This window comes from Xenopus tropicalis, chromosome 6, assembly GCF_000004195.4.
Source record: "Xenopus tropicalis strain Nigerian chromosome 6, UCB_Xtro_10.0, whole genome shotgun sequence".
Lineage (NCBI taxonomy): Eukaryota > Metazoa > Chordata > Amphibia > Anura > Pipidae > Xenopus > Xenopus tropicalis.
Genome location: NC_030682.2, coordinates 140341249 through 140361682, shown reverse-complemented (window position 1 = coordinate 140361682; position 20434 = coordinate 140341249). Strand labels below are relative to the sequence as shown.

Genomic DNA, 20434 nt, shown 5'->3' with positions numbered 1-20434 from the left:
GCCGGACGTAATCCTGCTGTGTACGTAAGCTTGTGAGGCCCGCCCCCTGCCGGAGCAGGCAAGATGGCGGCCGCCTACCTGAGCCACCAGCAGAAGGTGCTGCGCCTGTATAAGAAGTCTCTGCGGCACCTGGAGTCCTGGTGTATCTTCAGGTATCTGTAACCGCCTACTGCGGCTTCCTTCCCCTATACTCCCGCAGCGGCCCTACCTACAGTGCTTGTGCGGCCGGCCTGCTGGAAGGGCACTCAATGACAGATCTTGGGGAGGCGCGGAGCGGCTGGATATTGGAACCCAGGGCTGCGGTTAGGGGAGCGGGACCCCTGGGGGTGCGGGGAGGCTGGGCCCGGCTCAGTGAGGCAGCATTCCCATTAATAGGGTACAGCATTGAAACCTGTAGCTCTCTTGCCTGACACAGGGGATCATGGGAGTTGTAGTTAACAGGAGACCTTAGGCCTATCTTTACATGTATATTGGGAATATCTGACCATGTTTACACTATGTAATACTTTGTTACTTATAGTTATCCCCACCCAGAGGCGCCCGTCTGACCCTGGGGGACCAATTCTGGTCTTGTGTTTGCCCTTGTTTGGTACTGAAAGGCTATTGGCCAGTTACACACAGCGGGGGCAGTTACACATACAGGGGGGGGCAGTTACACATACAGGGGGGGGCAGTTACACATACAGGGGGGAGCAGTTACACACACAGGGGGGGGGCAGTTACCACACACACACAGGGGGGGGCAGTTACACACACACACAGGGGGGGGCAGTTTACACACACACACAGGGGGGGGCAGTTACACAAGGGGGGGCAACACACACAGGGGGGGCAGTTACACACACACACAGGGGGGGTTACACAACACACACAGGGGGGCAGTTTACACACACACACAGGGGGGCAGTTACAACAACACACATCAACTTAATGTTATTATACAGGGGGGCAAGTTTACACACACAAACAGGGGGGCAAGTTAACACACAGGGGGGGGGAGCAGTTAGCACAAACACACACAGGGGGGGCAGTTACACACACACACACAGGGGGGGCAGTTACACACACACATCAGGGGGGGCAGTTACACACACACACAGGGGGGGCAGTTACACACAACACACAGGGGGGGCAGTTACATCACACACACAGGGGGGGGCAGTTAACACACACAATCACACATCAGGGGGGCAAGTTACACACACACAAACAGGGGGGGGCAGTTACACATACGAGCACAGAAATACAAACGGGGGGGGGGGGGGCAAGTTACACACCACACACAGGGGGGGGCGGCAGTTAACACACAAGAACACAGGGGGGGGCAGTTACACACACACACACACACACCACAGGGGGGGCAGTTACACACACCACCCACCACAACAGGGGGGGGCAGTTAACAACACACGAACACACACATCCAGGGGGGGGCCGTTTACAACACACACACAGGGGGGGGCAGTTACATCACAATCACACAACACACACTTAGGGGGGAGGCAGTTACACACACACACAGGGGGGGCAAGTTACACCACACCACACAGGGGGGGGCAGTTACACACACACACAGGGCGGGGCAGTTACACACACACACAGGGGGGGGCAGTTACAACACACAGAACACACGGGGGGGGCAGTTTTACCACACAACACACAGGGGGGGGCCAGTTACACACAACACACAGGGGGGGGCAGTTATCACCACACACACAGGGGGGGGCAGTTTACACACACACATACCACAGGATCAACACACACAGGGGGGCGGCAGTTACACCACACACCACGAGGGGGGGCAGTTACACACACACACAGGGGGCAGTTTCACACACACACGGGGGGGCAGTTACCAACACACCCAAGGGGGGGGCAGTTACACACACACCAGGGGGGGCAGTTACACACACACATCAGGGGGGGGGCAGTTACACACACACACACACAGGGGGGGCAGTTACACACACACACAAGGGGGGGCAGTTACACACACACACACACAGGGGGGGGCAGTCTACACACATACATGACCAGTACAGGGGGGGGCAGTTTACAACAACACACACACACAAGATGACAGGGGGGGGGCAGTTACACACACACAAGCAGGGGGGGGGCAGCTTAACACACACACAACAGGGGGCGGACGCTTACACACAATCACACAGGGGGGCAGTTCAGCACACACATTACGGGGGGGGGCAGTACAACACAACCAACGGGTGGGGGAGTTAACACACACACCGGGGGGGGCAGTTACACACACAACATCGGGGGGCAGTTACACACACACACGGGGGGGCAGTTACACACACCAACACTGGGGGGGGCAGTTACAGCACCGACACACACGGGGGGGGCAGTTACACACACAACATCACAATACACGGGGGGGCAGTTAAACCACAGACATCAAGGCCACAACACAGGGGGGGGGCAGTTACAGCACACAACACACACGGGGGGGCAGTTACAACACAACACGGGGGGGCAGTACAACACACCAGACGACGGGGGGGCAGTTAGCACACACACCAGGGGGGGGCAGTTACACACACACTCAGATCCACACACGGGGGGGGCATTACAACACACATCACAGGGTGGGGCAGTTACACATAAAACAACAGTGCACAACACAGGGGGGGGGCAGTTACACACACGACCACAGGGGGGGGGACAGTTACAGCACACACACAACACACACCAGGGGGGGGCAGTTTACCACACACACACATTGAGGACAGCCGAGGGGGGCAGTTTACAACACAACACACAGGGGGGGGGCAAGTACACACACACAAACACAGGGGGCAGTTACACACACACGTGACTGTATAACGGTCAGACGGGGGGGGCAGTTAACACACACACACACGGGGGGCAGTTACAACACACACACAGGGGGGGGCAGTTACACATACACAAACACAGACGGGGGGGCAGTTACAGAACCAACAACGACACATCCGCATATACGGGGAGGCAGTTACAAACACTACAACACACAACGGGGGGGCAGTTACACACAACACAACACCACACACAGGGGGGGGCAGTTACACACACAAACACACGGGGGGGCAGTTACCACACACAATGCTCTGGGGGGGGCAGTTACAAACCACACTACGGGGGGCGCAGTTACACACACACGGGGGGCAGTTTACACATCACCGACGGGGGGGCAGTTACACAGCGGGGTGGCTGCAGGTTGGTTTACTCCTCCTTCATTGCCAGGGCCCCTTCTATAACTCCAGCCCTGCCAGTAGGTGCAGTAATGAAAGAAAATCTGGTTGCCATGAGTTACGGTGCAACCTTTCCTGCTATTGGCCCATATGGTACCGATGCCCTCGCCATCACGCTGCTAGGGTATATTGGCCCATATGGTACCGATGCCCTCGCCATCACGCTGCTGGGGTATATTGGCCCATATGGTACCGATGCCCTCACCATCACACTGCTAGGGTATATTGGCCCATATGGTACCCATGCCCTTGCCATCACGCTGCTAGGGTATATTGGCCCATATGGTACCGATGCCCTCGCCATCACACTGCTAGGGTATATTGGTGCATCATGTAACTTGTTTTCTTTAGTATCAGTTGCACCCTATTAGGGGTAAGTACCAGCTATTAAGGGGGGGGGGGGGGTCATTAGCCTTTTTTCCTTTTGTGCCATGGAGGCTGGAGCCTTGAGGAACAGAAACATCCCAGTGTGAAAATATATTGAATTCTCTCCGTCGTTAACCCCTTAGGGACAAGTACCGCTACTTTGCCTGCCTCCTGAGAGCGCGCTTCGATGACCACAAGGATGAGAAAGACATGGTGAATGCCACCAAGCTGCTGAAGGCTGGCGAGGAGGAGTTCTGGCAGCGCCAACACACCCAGCCCTACATCTTCCCTGACTCCCCGGGGGGAACCTCCTATGAGAGATACGACTGCTACAAGGTCAGCTGGCACCTTTACTGTCACGGGGCCCTGGGCCAGGGTTATACTGTATGTGCTGTATACAATATAAATACACATATATAAGAAATTGTAAGTTGGTTTTACTTGTCCTTGCAGGTGCCAGAGTGGTGCTTGGACCATTGGCATCCCTCCGAGAAGGCAGAGTACCCGGACTACTTTACCAAGAGGGAGCAGTGGAAGAAGCTGCGGGAGGAGAGCTGGGAGAAGGAGGTACGGTTGTGCGACTGGAACATGTGCCTAATGGGGGAGTCAGTGTAGAATGAACTGAGTATTGGGGGTAACATCAAGCCGTAGGCCATTTCCACAAATACTAAAGGTTCATTTTACATTAATTTCTATTTAACGTATGAGGGTGAACCCCGGGGTGTAGAGTTTGTTAATATAGTATAAGGTGCCGCATTCCTGCCCTGACGGTGCCGCATTCCTGCCCTGACGGTGCCGCATTCCTGCCCTGACGGTGCCGCATTCCTGCCCTGACGGTGCCGCATTCCTGCCCTGACGGTGCCGCATTCCTGCCCTGACGGTGCCGCATTCCTGCCCTGACGGTGCCGCATTCCTGCCCTGACGGTGCCGCATTCCTGCCCTGACGGTGCCGCATTCCTGCCCTGACGGTGCCGCATTCCTGCCCTGACGGTGCCGCATTCCTGCCCTGACGGTGCCGCATTTCTGCCCTGACGGTTCTGTTATTTTCCTTCCATCTCAGGTGCAGCAGTTGCTAGAAGAGACCCCCGCTGGAGGTCCCAAGACTGAAGCTTTGCCCCCGGCCCGGAAGCCAGGCCATCTTCCTCCTTTTTGGTGGCAGTATGTGACTCGGCCACGTGAGCGCCCCACCTAGAGGACACCCAGCCTAAACGCAGATCCTTCTCTGTGGAGATCTGATTGGATCTGATGTACTAATTAACCCTTGCAATAATAAATGACTACATGTGTGGAATATTGAGTTTCTTTGTGTTCCCCCCACTAGAGCTCCCTGCATGCTAAGACTCCCATTATCCCTGTAGATCAAGATCCATTACTCAGGACAGGTAGCTGTGTGCAGACTTCACCAAAGTGATGCATGGGTTAATTTAAGGATCTGGCAAGAACTTACTGTACCTGCCCATAGGCTCAGCAGTAACAGTAATAAACCAGGCCTTCAAAGTTACCCCTCGCAGCTCCCCATCTTGGATCTTGTAAAGCCATCTTTTGTGTGTCAGTGGCACTGCACATGCTCAGTGAGCTGTTTTTGAGAAGCAAAGCTTAGGGGTATTGGAAATCATCAATCAGAAAATGGGGTTTGTCTTATGATGCTGCTCTTCTTAGAATGACCAGGGAAACATCAGGTGACTCTTCTCTGCTCGCTGACTTCATTTTCTAAGTACAGCGACATCACAAGACTTTCCCCATGAAATTCATTTTCTTTCAGCTGTTGCCTGTCGGACGAAATGAACAGCAGGTGGTGCTGTTTCACATTTATTATATGAGCAGTGTAAAACTGGTAACATCTCAAATCTAGAAAATATAGTGTAAATTGCTCAGAAGAGCAGTCTGGCCAACTTTACTCTTGTTTTCTGGGTTTTAATTTCAATTAAAGGAGAACTAAAACTTTACCAATAAGTATGGTTCTTTTGGGGGTTCTGCAGTGAAGCAGGGAAGGTCTGTGCCCCTGAAGATGCCCCCAGTAGCCCCCCATCTTCTTTTCCCCTTTAAACATAACACTATCATGGCATTTAGCCCATTGGGTAATCTGCTGTAAGTATCTTAATATTCCCTAGGCCAACGTACCATGTCTGTATTACTGGCCAAGGAGATGTTATTGGGAGTTATATCGATAGGGATTCCAGGCCCCTACAGCAGTACCAGTTCCCTCGCCCAGGCATTCAGCGTGTCAGTGGCTCCAGTTTAGCCACAAACTTTTGGCAAACTTTTAGTTTATTTTCTAATAGTTTTTGGTGATTATTACTAAATATCATCAGTGATAAGTTCTGCACCATTTCTCTGTTAAACAATTACTTTTCAGTATCCCGCAGCAACCTCAGTCTCTCTACATGCAGCTTTGTGTTGGAGTCGGTTATTTAAAAAGACAGCTCTAATACAGTGCCTTGGGAAAGGAGACAGTTATTTGAGGGGGCGGGGTCACTCTATAGCAGCGCACCCCAACCCCTGTGGTGTTTGCCAGACTCTATACATAGTCAGTTTCCTCCTGGCAAGGAAGCAGCAGAGACATTCAAATTATTAGGAGGACAAATGTTTTTTTGTCTTGCAAGCCTCATAGTCATATCCGGGAGTGCAAACAAGCACAGGGTCCGCTGCCCCCCAGTGGAGTTTATTAGAACTGCGAATCACAGTGCATAATAAATCCTTTTACTGGCAGTAACTGGCTATGCCGCCCCCCCACTTCAAGCCATGAGTCTGGGGCTAGTGCCGTAGTAATACAGGTTGAAAAAAGACCATTGAGTTCAACCATAATGCCTATATATAACCTGCCTAACTGCTAGTTGATCCAGAGGAAGGCAAAACCCCATCTGAAGCCTCTCTAATTTGCCGCAGAGGGGAAAAAATTCCTTCCTTACTCCAAGATGGCAATCGGACCAGTCCCTGGGGCAACTTGTACTAAGAGCTGATCTCCCTACCCCTGTATTCCCTCACTTGTACTGAGAGCTATTCCCCCCTACCCCTGTCATTCCCTCACTCTGTACTGGAGAAGCTATCTCCCCTACCCCTGTATTCCCTCACTTGTACTGAGAGCTATCTCCCCTACCCCTGTATTCCCTCACTTGTACTGAGAGCTTATTTACCCCCCTACCCCTGTATCTCCCTACTTGTACTGAGAAGCATATCTCCATACCCCTGTATTCCTCTCACTTGCTACTGAGAGCTATCTCCCCTACCCCGGTATTCCCTCACTTGTCTGAGAGCTATCATCCCCTACCCCTGTATTCTCCTCACTTGTACTGAGAAGCATTCCCCCTTACCCTGTTATTCCCTCACTTGTACTGAGCAGCTATCCCCCCTTACCCCTGTATTCCCTCACTTGTACTGAGACTATCTCCCTACCCCTGTGATTCCCTCACTTTACTGAGCAGCTATCTCCCATACCCCTGTTATTCCCTCACTTGTACTGAGAGCTATCTCCCCTACCCCTGTATTCCCTCACTTGTACTGAGAAGCTATCTTCCCCTACCCCTGCTATTCCCTCACGTACGGAGAGCTATTCCCCCCCCGTACCCCTGTATTCCCTCACTGTACGGAGAGCGTATCTCCCCTACCCCTGTATTCCCTCACTTGTACTGAGAGTTATCTCCACCTACCCCTGTTATTCCCCACTTGTACTGAGAGCTATTCTCCCCTTACCCCTGTCATTCCCTCACTTTACTGAGAGCCTATCTCCCTACCCCTGTATTCCCTCAACTTGTACTGAGAGCTATCTCCCCTACCCCTGATATTCCCTCACTTGTACTGAGTGCAATCCCCCCTACCCCTGTATTCCTCACTTGTACTGAGAGCTTATCTCAAAACCCTACCCTGTATTCCCTCACTTGTACTGAGGCTATCCCCACTAACCCCGTATCCCCTCACTTGTACTGAGAGCTATCCCCCCTACCCCTGTATTCCCTCACTTGTACTTGAGGAGCTAATCTCCCATACCCCTGTATCCCTCACTTGTACTGAGAGCTATCTCCCCTACCCTGATTCCTCACTGTACTGAGAGCTATCTCCCCTACCCCTGTACTTCCCTCACTTGCTACTGAGAGCTATCTCCCCTTACCCCTGTATTCCCTCACTTGTACTGAGAGCTATCTCCCCTACCCCCTGCTATTCCCTTCACTGACTGAGTGCAATCCCCCCTACCCCTGTATTCCCTTCACTTGTACTGCAAGCTATCTCCCCTACCCCTTGTATTCCCCTCACTTGTTTACTGAGAGCTATCCCCCATAAACCCTGTATTCCCCACTTTACTGAGTGCAATCCCCCCTACAACCCCCTGTATTCCCTCCACTTGTACTGAGAAGCTATCTCCCCTTACCCCTGTATTCCCTCACTTGTACTGAGACCCTATACTCCCCTTACCCCCTGTATTTCCCTCACTGTACTGAGAGCTATTCCCCCCTACCCCTGTATTCCCTCACTTGCTACTGAAGAGCTATCTCCCCTACCCCTGTATTCCCTCACTGTGTGTACTGAGAGCTTACCCCCTACCCCTGTATTCCCTCACTTGTACTGAGAGCCTATACCCCCCTCTACCCCCTGTATTCCCTCACTTTACGCTGGAGCTATCCCCCTACCCCTGTATTCCCTCATCTTGTTTACTGAGAGCTAATCCCCCCTACCCCTGCTATTCCCTTCACTTAGTACTGAAGCTATCCCCCCTACCCCTGTATTCCCTCACTTTCTTACGGGAGCTATCTCCCCCTACCCTGTATTCCCGTCACTTTACTGAGAGCTATCCCCACCTACCCCTGTATCCCTCACTTGTACTGCAGAGCCTATCTCCCCTACCCCTGTATTCCCTCACTTGTACTGAGCAGCTAATCCCCCCTACCCCTTGTATCCCTCACTTTGTACTGAGAGCTATCTCTCCCTACCCCTGTATTCCCTCACTTGTACTGAGACTATCCCCCGCTTACCCCTGTATTCCCTCACTTGTACTGGGAGCTATCCCCCTACCCCTTGGATTCCCTCACTTGTTACTGAGAGCTATCCCCCCTACCCTGTATTCCCTCACTTGTACTGGAGCTATCCCCTACCCCTAAGTATTTCCCTCACTTGTACTGAGAGCTATCCCCCCTTACCCCTCGTATTCCCTCCACTTGTACTGAGAGCTATCCCCCCTACCCCTGGTATTCCCTCACTTACTGGGAGCTATCTCCCCTACCCTTGTATTCCCCACTTGTACTGAGAGCTATCCCCCCTACCCCTGCTATTCCCTCACTTGTACTGAGAGCTATCTCCCCTACCCCTGTATTCCCTCACTTGTACTGAGAGCTTATCCCCCCTACCCCTGTATTCCCTCCTATGTACTGAGAGCTATCTCCCCTTACCCCTGTATTCCCTCACTTTGTACTGAGAAGGCTATTCCCCCATTACCCCTGTATTCGCCTCACTTCTATCTTGAGAGCTATCCCCCCTACCCCGTGATATTCCCTCACTTGTACTGCAGAGCTATCCCCCCATTACCCCTGGTATTCCCTCACTTGCTACTGGAAGCTATCTCCCCTACCCCGTAGTATTTCCCTCACTTGTACTGAGAGCTGCCCCCCACCCCTGTATTCCCTCACGTACTGAGAAGCTATCTCCGCATACCCCTGTATTCCCTCACTGTACTGAGAGCTATCCCCCCTACCCCTGTGTATCCCCCACTGGTACTGGAGCTATCTCCCCTACCCCTGATTCCCTCACTTGTACGCATAAGCTTATCTCCCTACCCCGTATTCCCTCACTTGTACTGAGAGCTATCCCCCCATATCCCCTGTAATTTCCTCACTTGTACTGAGAGCGTATCTCCCTACCCCTGTATTCCCTCACTATGTACTGAGAGCTATCCCCCCTACCCCTGTATCCCTCACTTGTACTTGAGAGCTATCTCCCTACCCCTGTATCCCTCACTGTTACTGAGAGCTATCCCCCCTAACCCCTGTATCCCTCACTTGTTACTGAGAGCTATCCCCCTACCCCGTTATTCCCCTCACTTGTTACTGAGAAGCTATCCCCCCTACCCCTGTTATTCCCTCACACTTGTACTTGCAGAAGCTATTCCCCCCTACCCCTGTTATGCCTCACCTATGTACTGAGACAGCCTATCTCCATACCCCTGTATTCCCTCACTTGTACTGCAGAGCTATTCCCCTACCCCTGCTATTCCCTCACTTGTACTGAGAGCTATTCCCCCCTACCCCTGGATTCCCCTCACTTGTACTTGAGAGCTATTCCCCCCTACCCCTGTATTCCCTCACTTGTATCTGAGAGTATCTCCCATACCCCTTGTATTCCCTCACTTGTACTGAGAGCTATCCCCCCTACCCCTGTATTCCCTCACACTTGTACTGAGAGCTTCCCCCTACCCTTTTTATTCCCTCACTTTGTATGAGAGCTATCTCCCCTACCCTTGTATTCCCTCACTTGTACTGAGAGCATATCTCCCGTACCTGTATTCCCTCAACTTGTACTGAGAGCTATCTCCCATACCCCTGTATGGTCCCTCACTTGTACTGAAGCTATCCCCCCTACCCCTGTTTATCCCTCACTTGTACTGAGAAGCTATCTCCCATACCCCTGTATCCTCACTTGCTACTGAGAGCTAGCCCCCCTACCCCTGTTATTCCCTCCACTGCTACTAGAGCTATCTCCCGCTACCCCTGTTATTCCCTCACTTATACTGAAAAGCGTATCCCCCTACCCCTGTATTCCCTCACTTGTACTGAGAGCTAATCTCCCCCCTACCCCCTGTATCCCTCACTGTAACTGAGAGCTATCTACCTTACCCCTGTATTCCCTCCACTTGGTACTGAAGTTATCCCCCCTACCCCTGTATTCCCTTCACTGTACTGGAGAGCTATCTCCCCTACCCCTGTATTCCCTCACGTGTACTGAGAGCTATCTCCCCAACCCCTGTATTCCTCACTTGTACTGCACAGCCTACTCCCACCCCTTGTATTTCCTCACTTGCTACTGAGAGCGATCTCCCCCTACCCCTGTATTCCCTCACTTGTACTGAGAGCTGATCCCCCTACCCCTTTATTATCCCTCACTTGTTCTGAGAGCTATCTCCCCATAACCCCTGTATTCCCTCACTTGTTACTGAGAGCTATCCACACTACCCCTGGTTCCCTCACTTGTACGCAAGCTATCTCCCCTACCCTGTATTCCCATACTTGTACTGAAGCTATCTCCCCTACCCCTGTATTCCCTCACTTTGTACTGAGAAGCTATCCCCCCATACCCCTGTATTCCCTCACTTGTACTGAGAGCTATCCCCCCTACCCCTGTAATTCCCTCACTTGTTACTGAGAGCTAATGTCCCCTAACCCTGCTATTCCCTCACTTGTACTAGAGCAATCTCCCATACCCCGCTGTATTTCCCTCAACCTCTGTACTGAGAGCTATCCCCCCTACCCCTTATTCCCTACACTTGTACTGAGAGCTATTCCCCCCTACCCCTGTATTCCCTCAACTTGTACTGAGAGCTATCCCCCCTTACCCCTGTATTCCCCTCACTTTTACTGAGCAGCTATTCCCCCCGACCCCTGTATTCCCTCACTTGTACTGAGAGCTATCCCCCTACCCCTGTAATTCCCTCACTTTGTACTGAGAGTAATCTCCCATTACCCCTGTATTCCCTCACTTGTACTGCAGCAGCTATCCCAACCTTACCCCTGTATCCCTCACTTGTACGTGGAGAGCTATCCCCCCTAACCCCCTGTAGTCCCCTCACTTGTACTTGAAGCTATCTCACCCTACCCCTGTATTCCGGCTCACTTGTTACTGCAGAGCTATCTCCCTAACCCCTGTATTCCCTCACTGTGTACTGCAGAGCTATCCCCCTACCCCTGTATTCCACGCACTTGTTACTGAGAGCTATCCCCCTACCCCGTATTCCCTCACTTGTACTGTAGAGCTATCCCCCCTACCCCTGTATTCCCTCACTTGCTACTGAGAGCTATCCCCCTACCCCTTGTATCCCCACTCATGTTACTGAGAGCTATCCCCCTACCCCTGTATTCCCTCACTTGTACTGGGAGCATCTCCCCTACCCCTGTATTCCCTCGACTTTACTGAGAAGCTATCCCCCCTACGCCCTGTATTTCCCTCCACTTGGGTACTGAGAGCTATTCTCCCATACCCCCTGTATGCCCTCACTTGTACTGTGAGCTATCCCCCCTACCCCTGTATCCCTCACTTGTACTGGGAGCTATCTTCCCCTACCCCTGTATCTCCGCGCACTTGTACTGAGAGCTATTCCCCCTCTACCCCTGTATCCCTCCACTGGTACTGAAGAGCTATCCCCCTACCCCTTATTCCCTTCACTTTTGTACTGAGAAGCTATCCCCCCTAACCCCTGTGATCCCTCAACTTGTACTGAGAGCTATCCCCCTACCCCCCTGTATCCCTCACTTTGTACTGAGAAGCTATCTCCCATACCCCTGTATCCCTCACTTGTACTGAGAAGCTATCCCCCTTACCCCTGTATTCCCTCACTTGTAACTGAGAGCTATCCCCCCTACCCCTGTCATTCCCTCACTTGTACTGAGAGCTATCCCCCCTACCCCTGTATCCCTCACTTGTACTGAGAGCTATCTCCCATACCCTAGTATTCCTCACTTCGTTACTGAGAGGCGCTATTCCACCGCCTACCCCTGTATTCCCTCACTGTGTAGCTGAGAGACTATCCCCCCTACCCTGTATTCCCTCACTTGTACTGCAGAGCTATCTCCCCTACCCCCTGTATTCCCTTTCAGCTTGTACTGAAGAGCATATTCTCCCCTACCCCTGTATTCCCTCACTTGTACTGAGAAGCTATCTCCCATACCCCTGTATTCCCTCACTTGTACTGAGAGCTATCCCCCCTACCCCTGATCCCTCACTTTGTACTGAAGCTATCTCCCATACCCCTGTATTCCCTCACTTGTACTGAGAGCACCCCCTACCCCTGTATTCCCTCACTTGTACTGAGAAGCTATCTCCCCTAACCCCTGTTATTCGCCTCACTTGTACTGAGAGCTATCCCCCCTAACCCCTGTATTCCCTCACTTGTACTGAGAGCTACTCCCCTACCCCTGTATTCCCCACTTGCTACGGAGCAGTATCTCACCTACCCCTGTTATTCCCTCACTTGTACTGAGAGTTATCCCCCTACCCCTTATTCCCTCACTTGTTACTGAGAGCTATCTCCACTACCCCTGTATTCCCTCTACTGTGTACTGAGAGCTATCTCCCCTACCCCTGTATTCCCTCACTTGCTACTGAGAGCTATCTCCAACCTACCGCGCTGTATTCCCTCCACTTGTACTGGAAGCTATGCTCCCCTAACCCCTCGTATTCGCTCACTTTGGACTGAGAGCTATCTCCCCTTACCCCTGCTATTCCCTCACTTGTACTGAGAGCTATCTCCCATACCCCGTTATTCCGCTCACTTGTACTAGCTATCCCCCCTACCCTGTATTCCTCACTTGTACTGAGAGCTATCTCCCCTACCCCTGTATTCCCTCACTTGTACTGAGAGTTTAATCTCCCATACCCCTGATTCCCTCACTTGTACGAGAGCTTATGTTCTCCCCTAACCCCTGTATTCCCTCAACTTGTAACTGAGATGTTATCTTCCCATACCCCTGCTATTCCCTCACTTGTACTGAGAGCTATCTCCCCTACCCCTGTATTCCCTCAGCTTGTACTGAGAGCCTATCCCCCCTACCCCTGTATTCCTCACTTGTACTGAAGAGCTATCTCCCCTACCCCTGTATTTCCCGTCACCTTTACTGCAGCAGCTATCTCCCCTACCCCTGTATCCCTCACTTTAAAACTGAGAAGCTATTTTACCCCCCCCTACCCACTTTGTATTCCGCTCACTTGTAACACTGAGCAGCTTAATCTCCCTACCCTTGTATTCCCTCACTGTGTTACTGAGAGCTATCCCCCCTTACCCCTGTATTCACCTCACTTGTTTACTCGAAGCTATCCCGCCCTACCCCTGTTATCTCCCTCACTTGTTACTGAGAGCTATCTTCACCTTACCCCTGTAATTCCCTCACTTGTTACTGAGAGCTATCCCCTACCCCTGTATTCCCTTTCACTTGTACTGAGAGCTATCCCCCGCTACCCCCTGTATTCCCTTCACTTGTACTGAGAGCTATCTCACCACCCCTTATTCCCTCCACTTGTACTGATTTGCTATCCCCCTACCCCTTGTATTCCCTCATTGTACTGAGAGCTATCCCCCCTACCCCTGCTATTCCCTCATTCATTGTACTGCAGAAGCTATTCCCCCGCTACCCCTGTATCTCCCTTCACTTGTACTGAGAGCTATATCCCCCCTACCCCTGTATTTCACTCACTTGTACTGCAGAGCTATCTCCCCTACCCCTGTATTCCCTCACTTGCTACTGAAGCTATCTCCCATAAACCCTAGTATTCCCCACTTGTACTGCAGAGCTATCCCCCTACCCCTGTATTCCCTCACTTGGTTACTGAGAGCTATCTCCCCTACCCCTGTATTCCCTCACTTGTACTGAGAGCTATCCCCCATTACCCCTGTATCCCTCACTTGTACTGAGAGCTAATCCCCCCCTACCCTGTATTCCCTCACTTGTTATGAGAAGCTATCTCCGCCTACCCACTGTATTCCCTCACTTGTACTGAGAGCTATACTTCCCATACCCCTGTATTCCCTCACTGTACTGAGAGCTATCCCCCCTAACCCCTGCTATTCCCTCCACTGTGTACTGAGAGCTATTCCCCCACCCCTGTATTCCCTCACTTTGACTGAGCAGCTATCCCCCTACCCCTGTATTCCCTCACTTGTTACTGAGAGCTATATCCACCCCTACCCCTTGTATGTCCCTTCACTTGTACTGAGAGCTACCCCCCTACCCCTGATTCCCTCACTTTGTACTGAGAGCTATCTCCCATACCACCTGTATTCCCTCACTTGTTAACTGAGAAGCTATCTCCCCTACACCCTGTATTTCCCTCAACTTGTACTTAGAGCTATCTCCCCTACCCCTGTATTCCCTCACTTGTACTGAGAGCTATCCCTACCCCTGTATTCCCTCACTTATGTAAAAAACTGAGAGCTATCCCCCTACCCCTGTATTCCCTCACTGTAGTACTGAGAGCTATCCCCCCTACCCCTGTTATTCCCTTCACTTTGTTACTGAGGAGCTACTCCCCTACCCCTGTATTCCCTCACTCTGTACTGAGAGCATATCTCCCCTACCCCTGTATTCCCTCACTTTTGTACTGAGAGCTATCTCCCATACCCCTGATTCCCTCACTGTACTGCAGAGCTATCCCCCCTTACCCGTGTATTCCCTCACTTGTACGAGAGCTATCTCCCATACCCCTGTATTCCCTCACTTGTACTGAGAGCTATTCCCCCCTACCCCTGTATTCCCTCACTTGTACTGAGAGCTATCTCCCCTACCCCTGTATTCCCTCACTTGTACTGAGAGCTATCTCCCCTACCCCTGTATTCCCTCACTTGTACTGAGAGCTATCCCCCCTACCCCTCGTATTCCCTCACTTGTACTGAGAGCTATCTCCCCTACCCCTGTATTCCCTCACTTGTACTGAGAGCTATCTCCCTTACCCCTGTATTCCCTCACTTGTACTGAGAGCTATCCCCCCTACCCCTGTATTCCCTCACTTGTACTGAGAGCTATCTCCCCTACCCCTGTATTCCCTCACTTGTACTGAGAGCTATGCTCCCCTACCCCTGTATTCCCTCACTTGTACTGAGCAGCTATCTCCCAATTACCCCTGTATTCCCTCACTTGTACTGAGAGCTATCTCCCCTACCCCTGTATTCCCTTCACTTGTACTGAGAGCTATCTCCCCTACCCCTGTATTCCCTCACTTGTACTGAGAGCTATCTCCCATACCCCTGTATTCCCTCACTTGTACTGAGAGCTATCGCCCCCTACCCCTGTATTCCCTCCACTTGTACTGAGAGCTATCTCCCCTAACCCCTGTATTCCCTCACTTGTACTGAGAGCTATCTCCCATACCCCTGTATTCCCTCACTTGTACTGAGAGCTATCTACCCCTACCCCTGTATTCCCTCACTTGTACTGAGAGCTATCTCCCATACCCCTGTAATTCCCTCACTTGTACTGAGAGCTATCTCCCCTACCCCTGTATTCCCTCACTTGTACTGAGAGCTATCCCCCCTACCCCTGTATTCCCTCACTTGTACTGAGAGCTATCTCCCCTACCCCTGTATTCCCTCACTTGTACTGAGAGCTATCTCCCCTACCCCTGTATTCCCTCACTTGTACTGAGAGCTATCCCCCCTACCCCTGTATTCCCTCACTTGTACTGAGAGCTATCTCCCCTACCCCTGTATTCCCTCACTTGTACTGAGAGCTATCCCCCATACCCCTGTATTCCCTCACTTGTACTGAGAGCTATCCCCCTACCCCTGTATTCCCTCACTTGTACTGAGAGCTATCTCCCCTACCCCTGTATTCCCTCACTTTTATGTACTGAGAGCTAATCCCCCCTACCCCTGTATTCCCTCACTTGTACTGAGAGCTATCCCCCCTACCCCTGTATTCCCTCACTTGTACTGAGAGCTATCTCCCCTTTACCCCTGTATTCCCTCACTTGTACTGAGAGCTATCCCCCCTACCCCTGTATTCCCTCACTTGTACTGAGAGCTATCCCCCCTACCCCTGTATTCCCTCACTTGTACTGAGAGCTATCCGCCCTACCCCTGTATTCCCTCACTTGTACTGAGAGCTATCTCCCCTACCCCTGTATTCCTCACTTGTACTGAGAGCTATCTCCCCTACCCCTGTATTCCCTCACTTGTACTGAGAGCTATCTCCCATAACCCTGTATTCCCTCACTTGTACTGAGAGCTATCCCCTTACCCCTGTATTCCCTCACTGTACTGAGAGCTATCTCCCCTACCCCTGTTTCCTCACTTGTACTGAGAGCTATCCCCCCATACCCCTGTATTCCCTCACTTGTACTGAGAGCTATCCCCCCTACCCCTGTATTCCCTACTTGTACTGAGAGATCTCCCCACCCCTGTATTCCCTCACTTGTACTGAGAGCTTATCTCCCATACCCCTGTATTCCCTCCACTTGTACTGAGAGCTATCCCCCCTACCCCTGTATTCCCTCACTTGTACTGAGAGCTATCCCCCCTACCCCTGTATTCCCTCACTTGTACTGAGAGCTATCCCCCCTACCCCTGTATTCCCTCACTTGTACTGAGGCTATCCCCCCCTACCCCTGTATTCCCTCACTTGTACTGAGAGCTAATCCCCCCTACCCCTGTATTCCCTCACTTGTACTGAGAGCTATCTCCCATACCCCTGTATTCCCTCACTTGTACTGAGAGCTATCTCCCCTACCCCTGTATTCCCTCACTTGTACTGAGAGCTATCTCCCCTACCCCTGTATTCCCTCACTTGTACTGAGAGCTATCCCCCTACCCCTGTATTCCCTCACTTGTACTGAGAGCTATCCCCCTACCCCTGTATTCCCTCACTTGTACTGAGAGCTATCCCCCCTACCCCTGTATTCCCTCACTTGTACTGAGAGCTATCCCCCCTACCCCTGTATTCCCTCACTTGTACTGAGAGCTATCCCCCCTACCCCTGTATTCCCTCACTTGTACTGAGAGCTATCTCCCCTACCCCTGTATTCCCTCACTTGTACTGAGAGCTATCTCCCCTACCCCTGTATTCCCTCACTTGTACTGAGAGCTATCTCCCCTACCCCTGTATTCCCTCACTTGTACTGAGAGCTATCTCCCCTACCCCTGTATTCCCTCACTTGTACTGAGAGCTATCTCCCCTACCCCTGTATTCCCTCACTTGTACTGAGAGCTATCTCCCCTACCCCTGTATTCCCTCACTTGTACTGAGAGCTATCTCCCCTACCCCTGTATTCCCTCACTTGTACTGAGAGCTATCTCCCCTACCCCTGTATTCCCTCACTTGTACTGAGAGCTATCTCCCCTACCCCTGTATTCCCTCACTTGTACTGAGAGCTATCTCCCCTACCCCTGTATTCCCTCACTTGTACTGAGAGCTATCTCCCCTACCCCTGTATTCCCTCACTTGTACTGAGAGCTATCTCCCCTACCCCTGTATTCCCTCACTTGTACTGAGAGCTATCCCCCTACCCCTGTATTCCCTCACTGTACTGAGGCTATCCCCCTACCCCTGTATTCCCTCACTTGTACTGAGAGCTATCCCCCCTACCCCTGTATTCCCTCACTTGTACTGAGAGCTATCCCCCCTACCCCTGTATTCCCTCACTTGTACTGAGAGCTATCTCCCCCTACCCCTGTATTCCCTCACTGTACTGAGAGCTATCTCCCCTACCCCTGTATTCCCTCACTTGTACTGAGAGCTATCTCCCCTACCCCTGTATTCCCTCACTTGTACTGAGAGCTATCTCCCCTACCCCTGTATTCCCTCACTTGTACTGAGAGCTATCTCCCCTACCCTGTATTCCCTCACTTGTACTGAGAGCTATCTCCCCTACCCCTGTATTCCCTCACTTGTACTGAGAGCTATCTCCCCTACCCCTGTATTCCCTCACTTGTACTGAGAGCTATCTCCCCTACCCCTGTATTCCCTCACTTGTACTGAGAGCTATCTCCCCTACCCCTGTATTCCCTCACTTGTACTGAGAGCTATCTCCCCTACCCCTGTATTCCCTCACTTGTACTGAGAGCTATCTCCCCTACCCCTGTATTCCCCTTTCACTTCCTGTACTGAGAGCTATCTCCCCTACCCCTGTATTCCCTCACTGTACTGAGAGCTATCTCCCATACCCCTGTATTCCCTCACTTGTACTGAGAGCTATCCCCCCTACCCCTGTATTCCCTCACTTGTACTGAGAGCTATCTCCCCTACCCCTGTATTCCCTCACTTGTACTGAGAGCTATCTCCCCTACCCCTGTATTCCCTCACTTGTACTGAGAGCTATCTCCCCTACCCCTGTATTCCCTCACTTGTACTGAGAGCTATCTCCCCTACCCCTGTATTCCCTCACTTGTACTGAGAGCTATCTCCCCTACCCCTGTATTCCCTCACTTGTACTGAGAGCTATCTCCCATACCCCTGTATTCCCTCACTTGTACTGAGAGCTATCTCCCCTACCCCTGTATTCCCTCACTTGTACTGAGAGCTATCTCCCCTACCCCTGTATTCCCTCACTTGTACTGAGAGCTATCTCCCCTACCCCTGTATTCCCTCACTTGTACTGAGAGCTATCTCCCCTACCCCTGTATTCCCTCACTTGTACTGAGAGCTATCTCCCATACCCCTGTATTCCCTCACTTGTACTGAGAGCTATCCCCCCTACCCCTGTATTCCCTCACTTGTACTGAGAGCTATCTCCCCTACCCCTGTATTCCCTCACTTGTACTGAGAGCTATCTCCCCTACCCCTGTATTCCCTCACTTGTACTGAGAGCTATCTCCCCTACCCCTGTATTCCCTCACTTGTACTGAGAGCTATCTCCCATACCCCTGTATTCCCTCACTTGTACTGAGAGCTATCCCCCCTACCCCTGTATTCCCTCACTTGTACTGAGAGCTATCCCCCCTACCCCTGTATTCCCTCACTTGTACTGAGAGCTATCTCCCCTACCCCTGTATTCCCTCACTTGTACTGAGAGCTATCTCCCCTACCCCTGTATTCCCTCACTTGTACTGAGAGCTATCTCCCATACCCCTGTATTCCCTCACTTGTACTGAGAGCTATCCCCCCTACCCCTGTATTCCCTCACTTGTACTGAGAGCTATCTCCCCTACCCCTGTATTCCCTCACTTGTACTGAGAAGCTATCCCCCTACCCCTGTATTCCCTCACTTGTACTGAGAGCTATCCCCCCTACCCCTGTATTCCCTCACTTGTACTGAGAGCTATCTCCCCTACCCCTGTATTCCCTCACTTGTACTGAGAGCTATCTCCCATACCCCTGTATTCCCTCACTTGTACTGAGAGCTATCTCCCCTACCCCTGTATTCCCTCACTTGTACTGAGAGCTATCTCCCTTACCCCTGTATTCCCTCACTTGTACTGAGAGCTATCTCCCATACCCCTGTATTCCCTCACTTGTACTGAGAGCTATCTCCCATACCCCTGTATTCCCTCACTTGTACTGAGAGCTATCCCCCCTACCCCTGTATTCCCTCACTTGTACTGAGAGCTATCTCCCCTACCCCTGTATTCCCTCACTTGTACTGAGAGCTATCTCCCCTACCCCTGTATTCCCTCACTTGTACTGAGAGCTATCTCCCCTACCCCTGTATTCCCTCACTTGTACTGAGAGCTATCTCCCATACCCCTGTATTCCCTCACTTGTACTGAGAGCTATCTCCCTACCCCTGTATTCCCTCACTTGTACTGAGAGCTATCTCCCCTACCCCTGTATTCCCTCACTTGTACTGAGAGCTATCCCCCCTACCCCTGTATTCCCTCACTTGTACTGAGAGCTATCTCCCCTACCCCTGTATTCCCTCACTTGTACTGAGAGCTATCTCCCATAACCCTGTATTCCCTCACTTGTACCGAGAGCTATCTCCCATACCCCTGTATTCCCTCACTTGTACTGAGAGCTATCCCCCCTACCCCTGTATTCCCTCACTTGTACTGAGAGCTATCCCCCCTACCCCTGTATTCCCTCACTTGTACTGAGAGCTATCCCCCCTACCCCTGTATTCCCTCACTTGTACTGAGAGCTATCCCCCTACCCCTGTATTCCCTCACTTGTACTGAGAGCTATCCCCCCTACCCCTGT

At 51.9% G+C, this 20434-nt stretch overlaps 1 protein-coding gene across 1 annotated transcript; it reads left to right on the top strand.

Moving 5' to 3' along the window:
- Positions 1-13: 13 nt before the first annotated feature.
- On the top strand, positions 14-4908 carry ndufb9 (NADH:ubiquinone oxidoreductase subunit B9). The gene is made up of 4 exons (NM_001078784.1): positions 14-152; positions 3761-3953; positions 4071-4184; positions 4678-4908. Exons 1-4 carry the CDS (start codon positions 64-66, stop codon positions 4807-4809), a joined length of 528 nt encoding a protein of 175 aa, NP_001072252.1. The 5' UTR covers positions 14-63; the 3' UTR covers positions 4810-4908.
- Positions 4909-20434: the final 15526 nt, after the last annotated feature.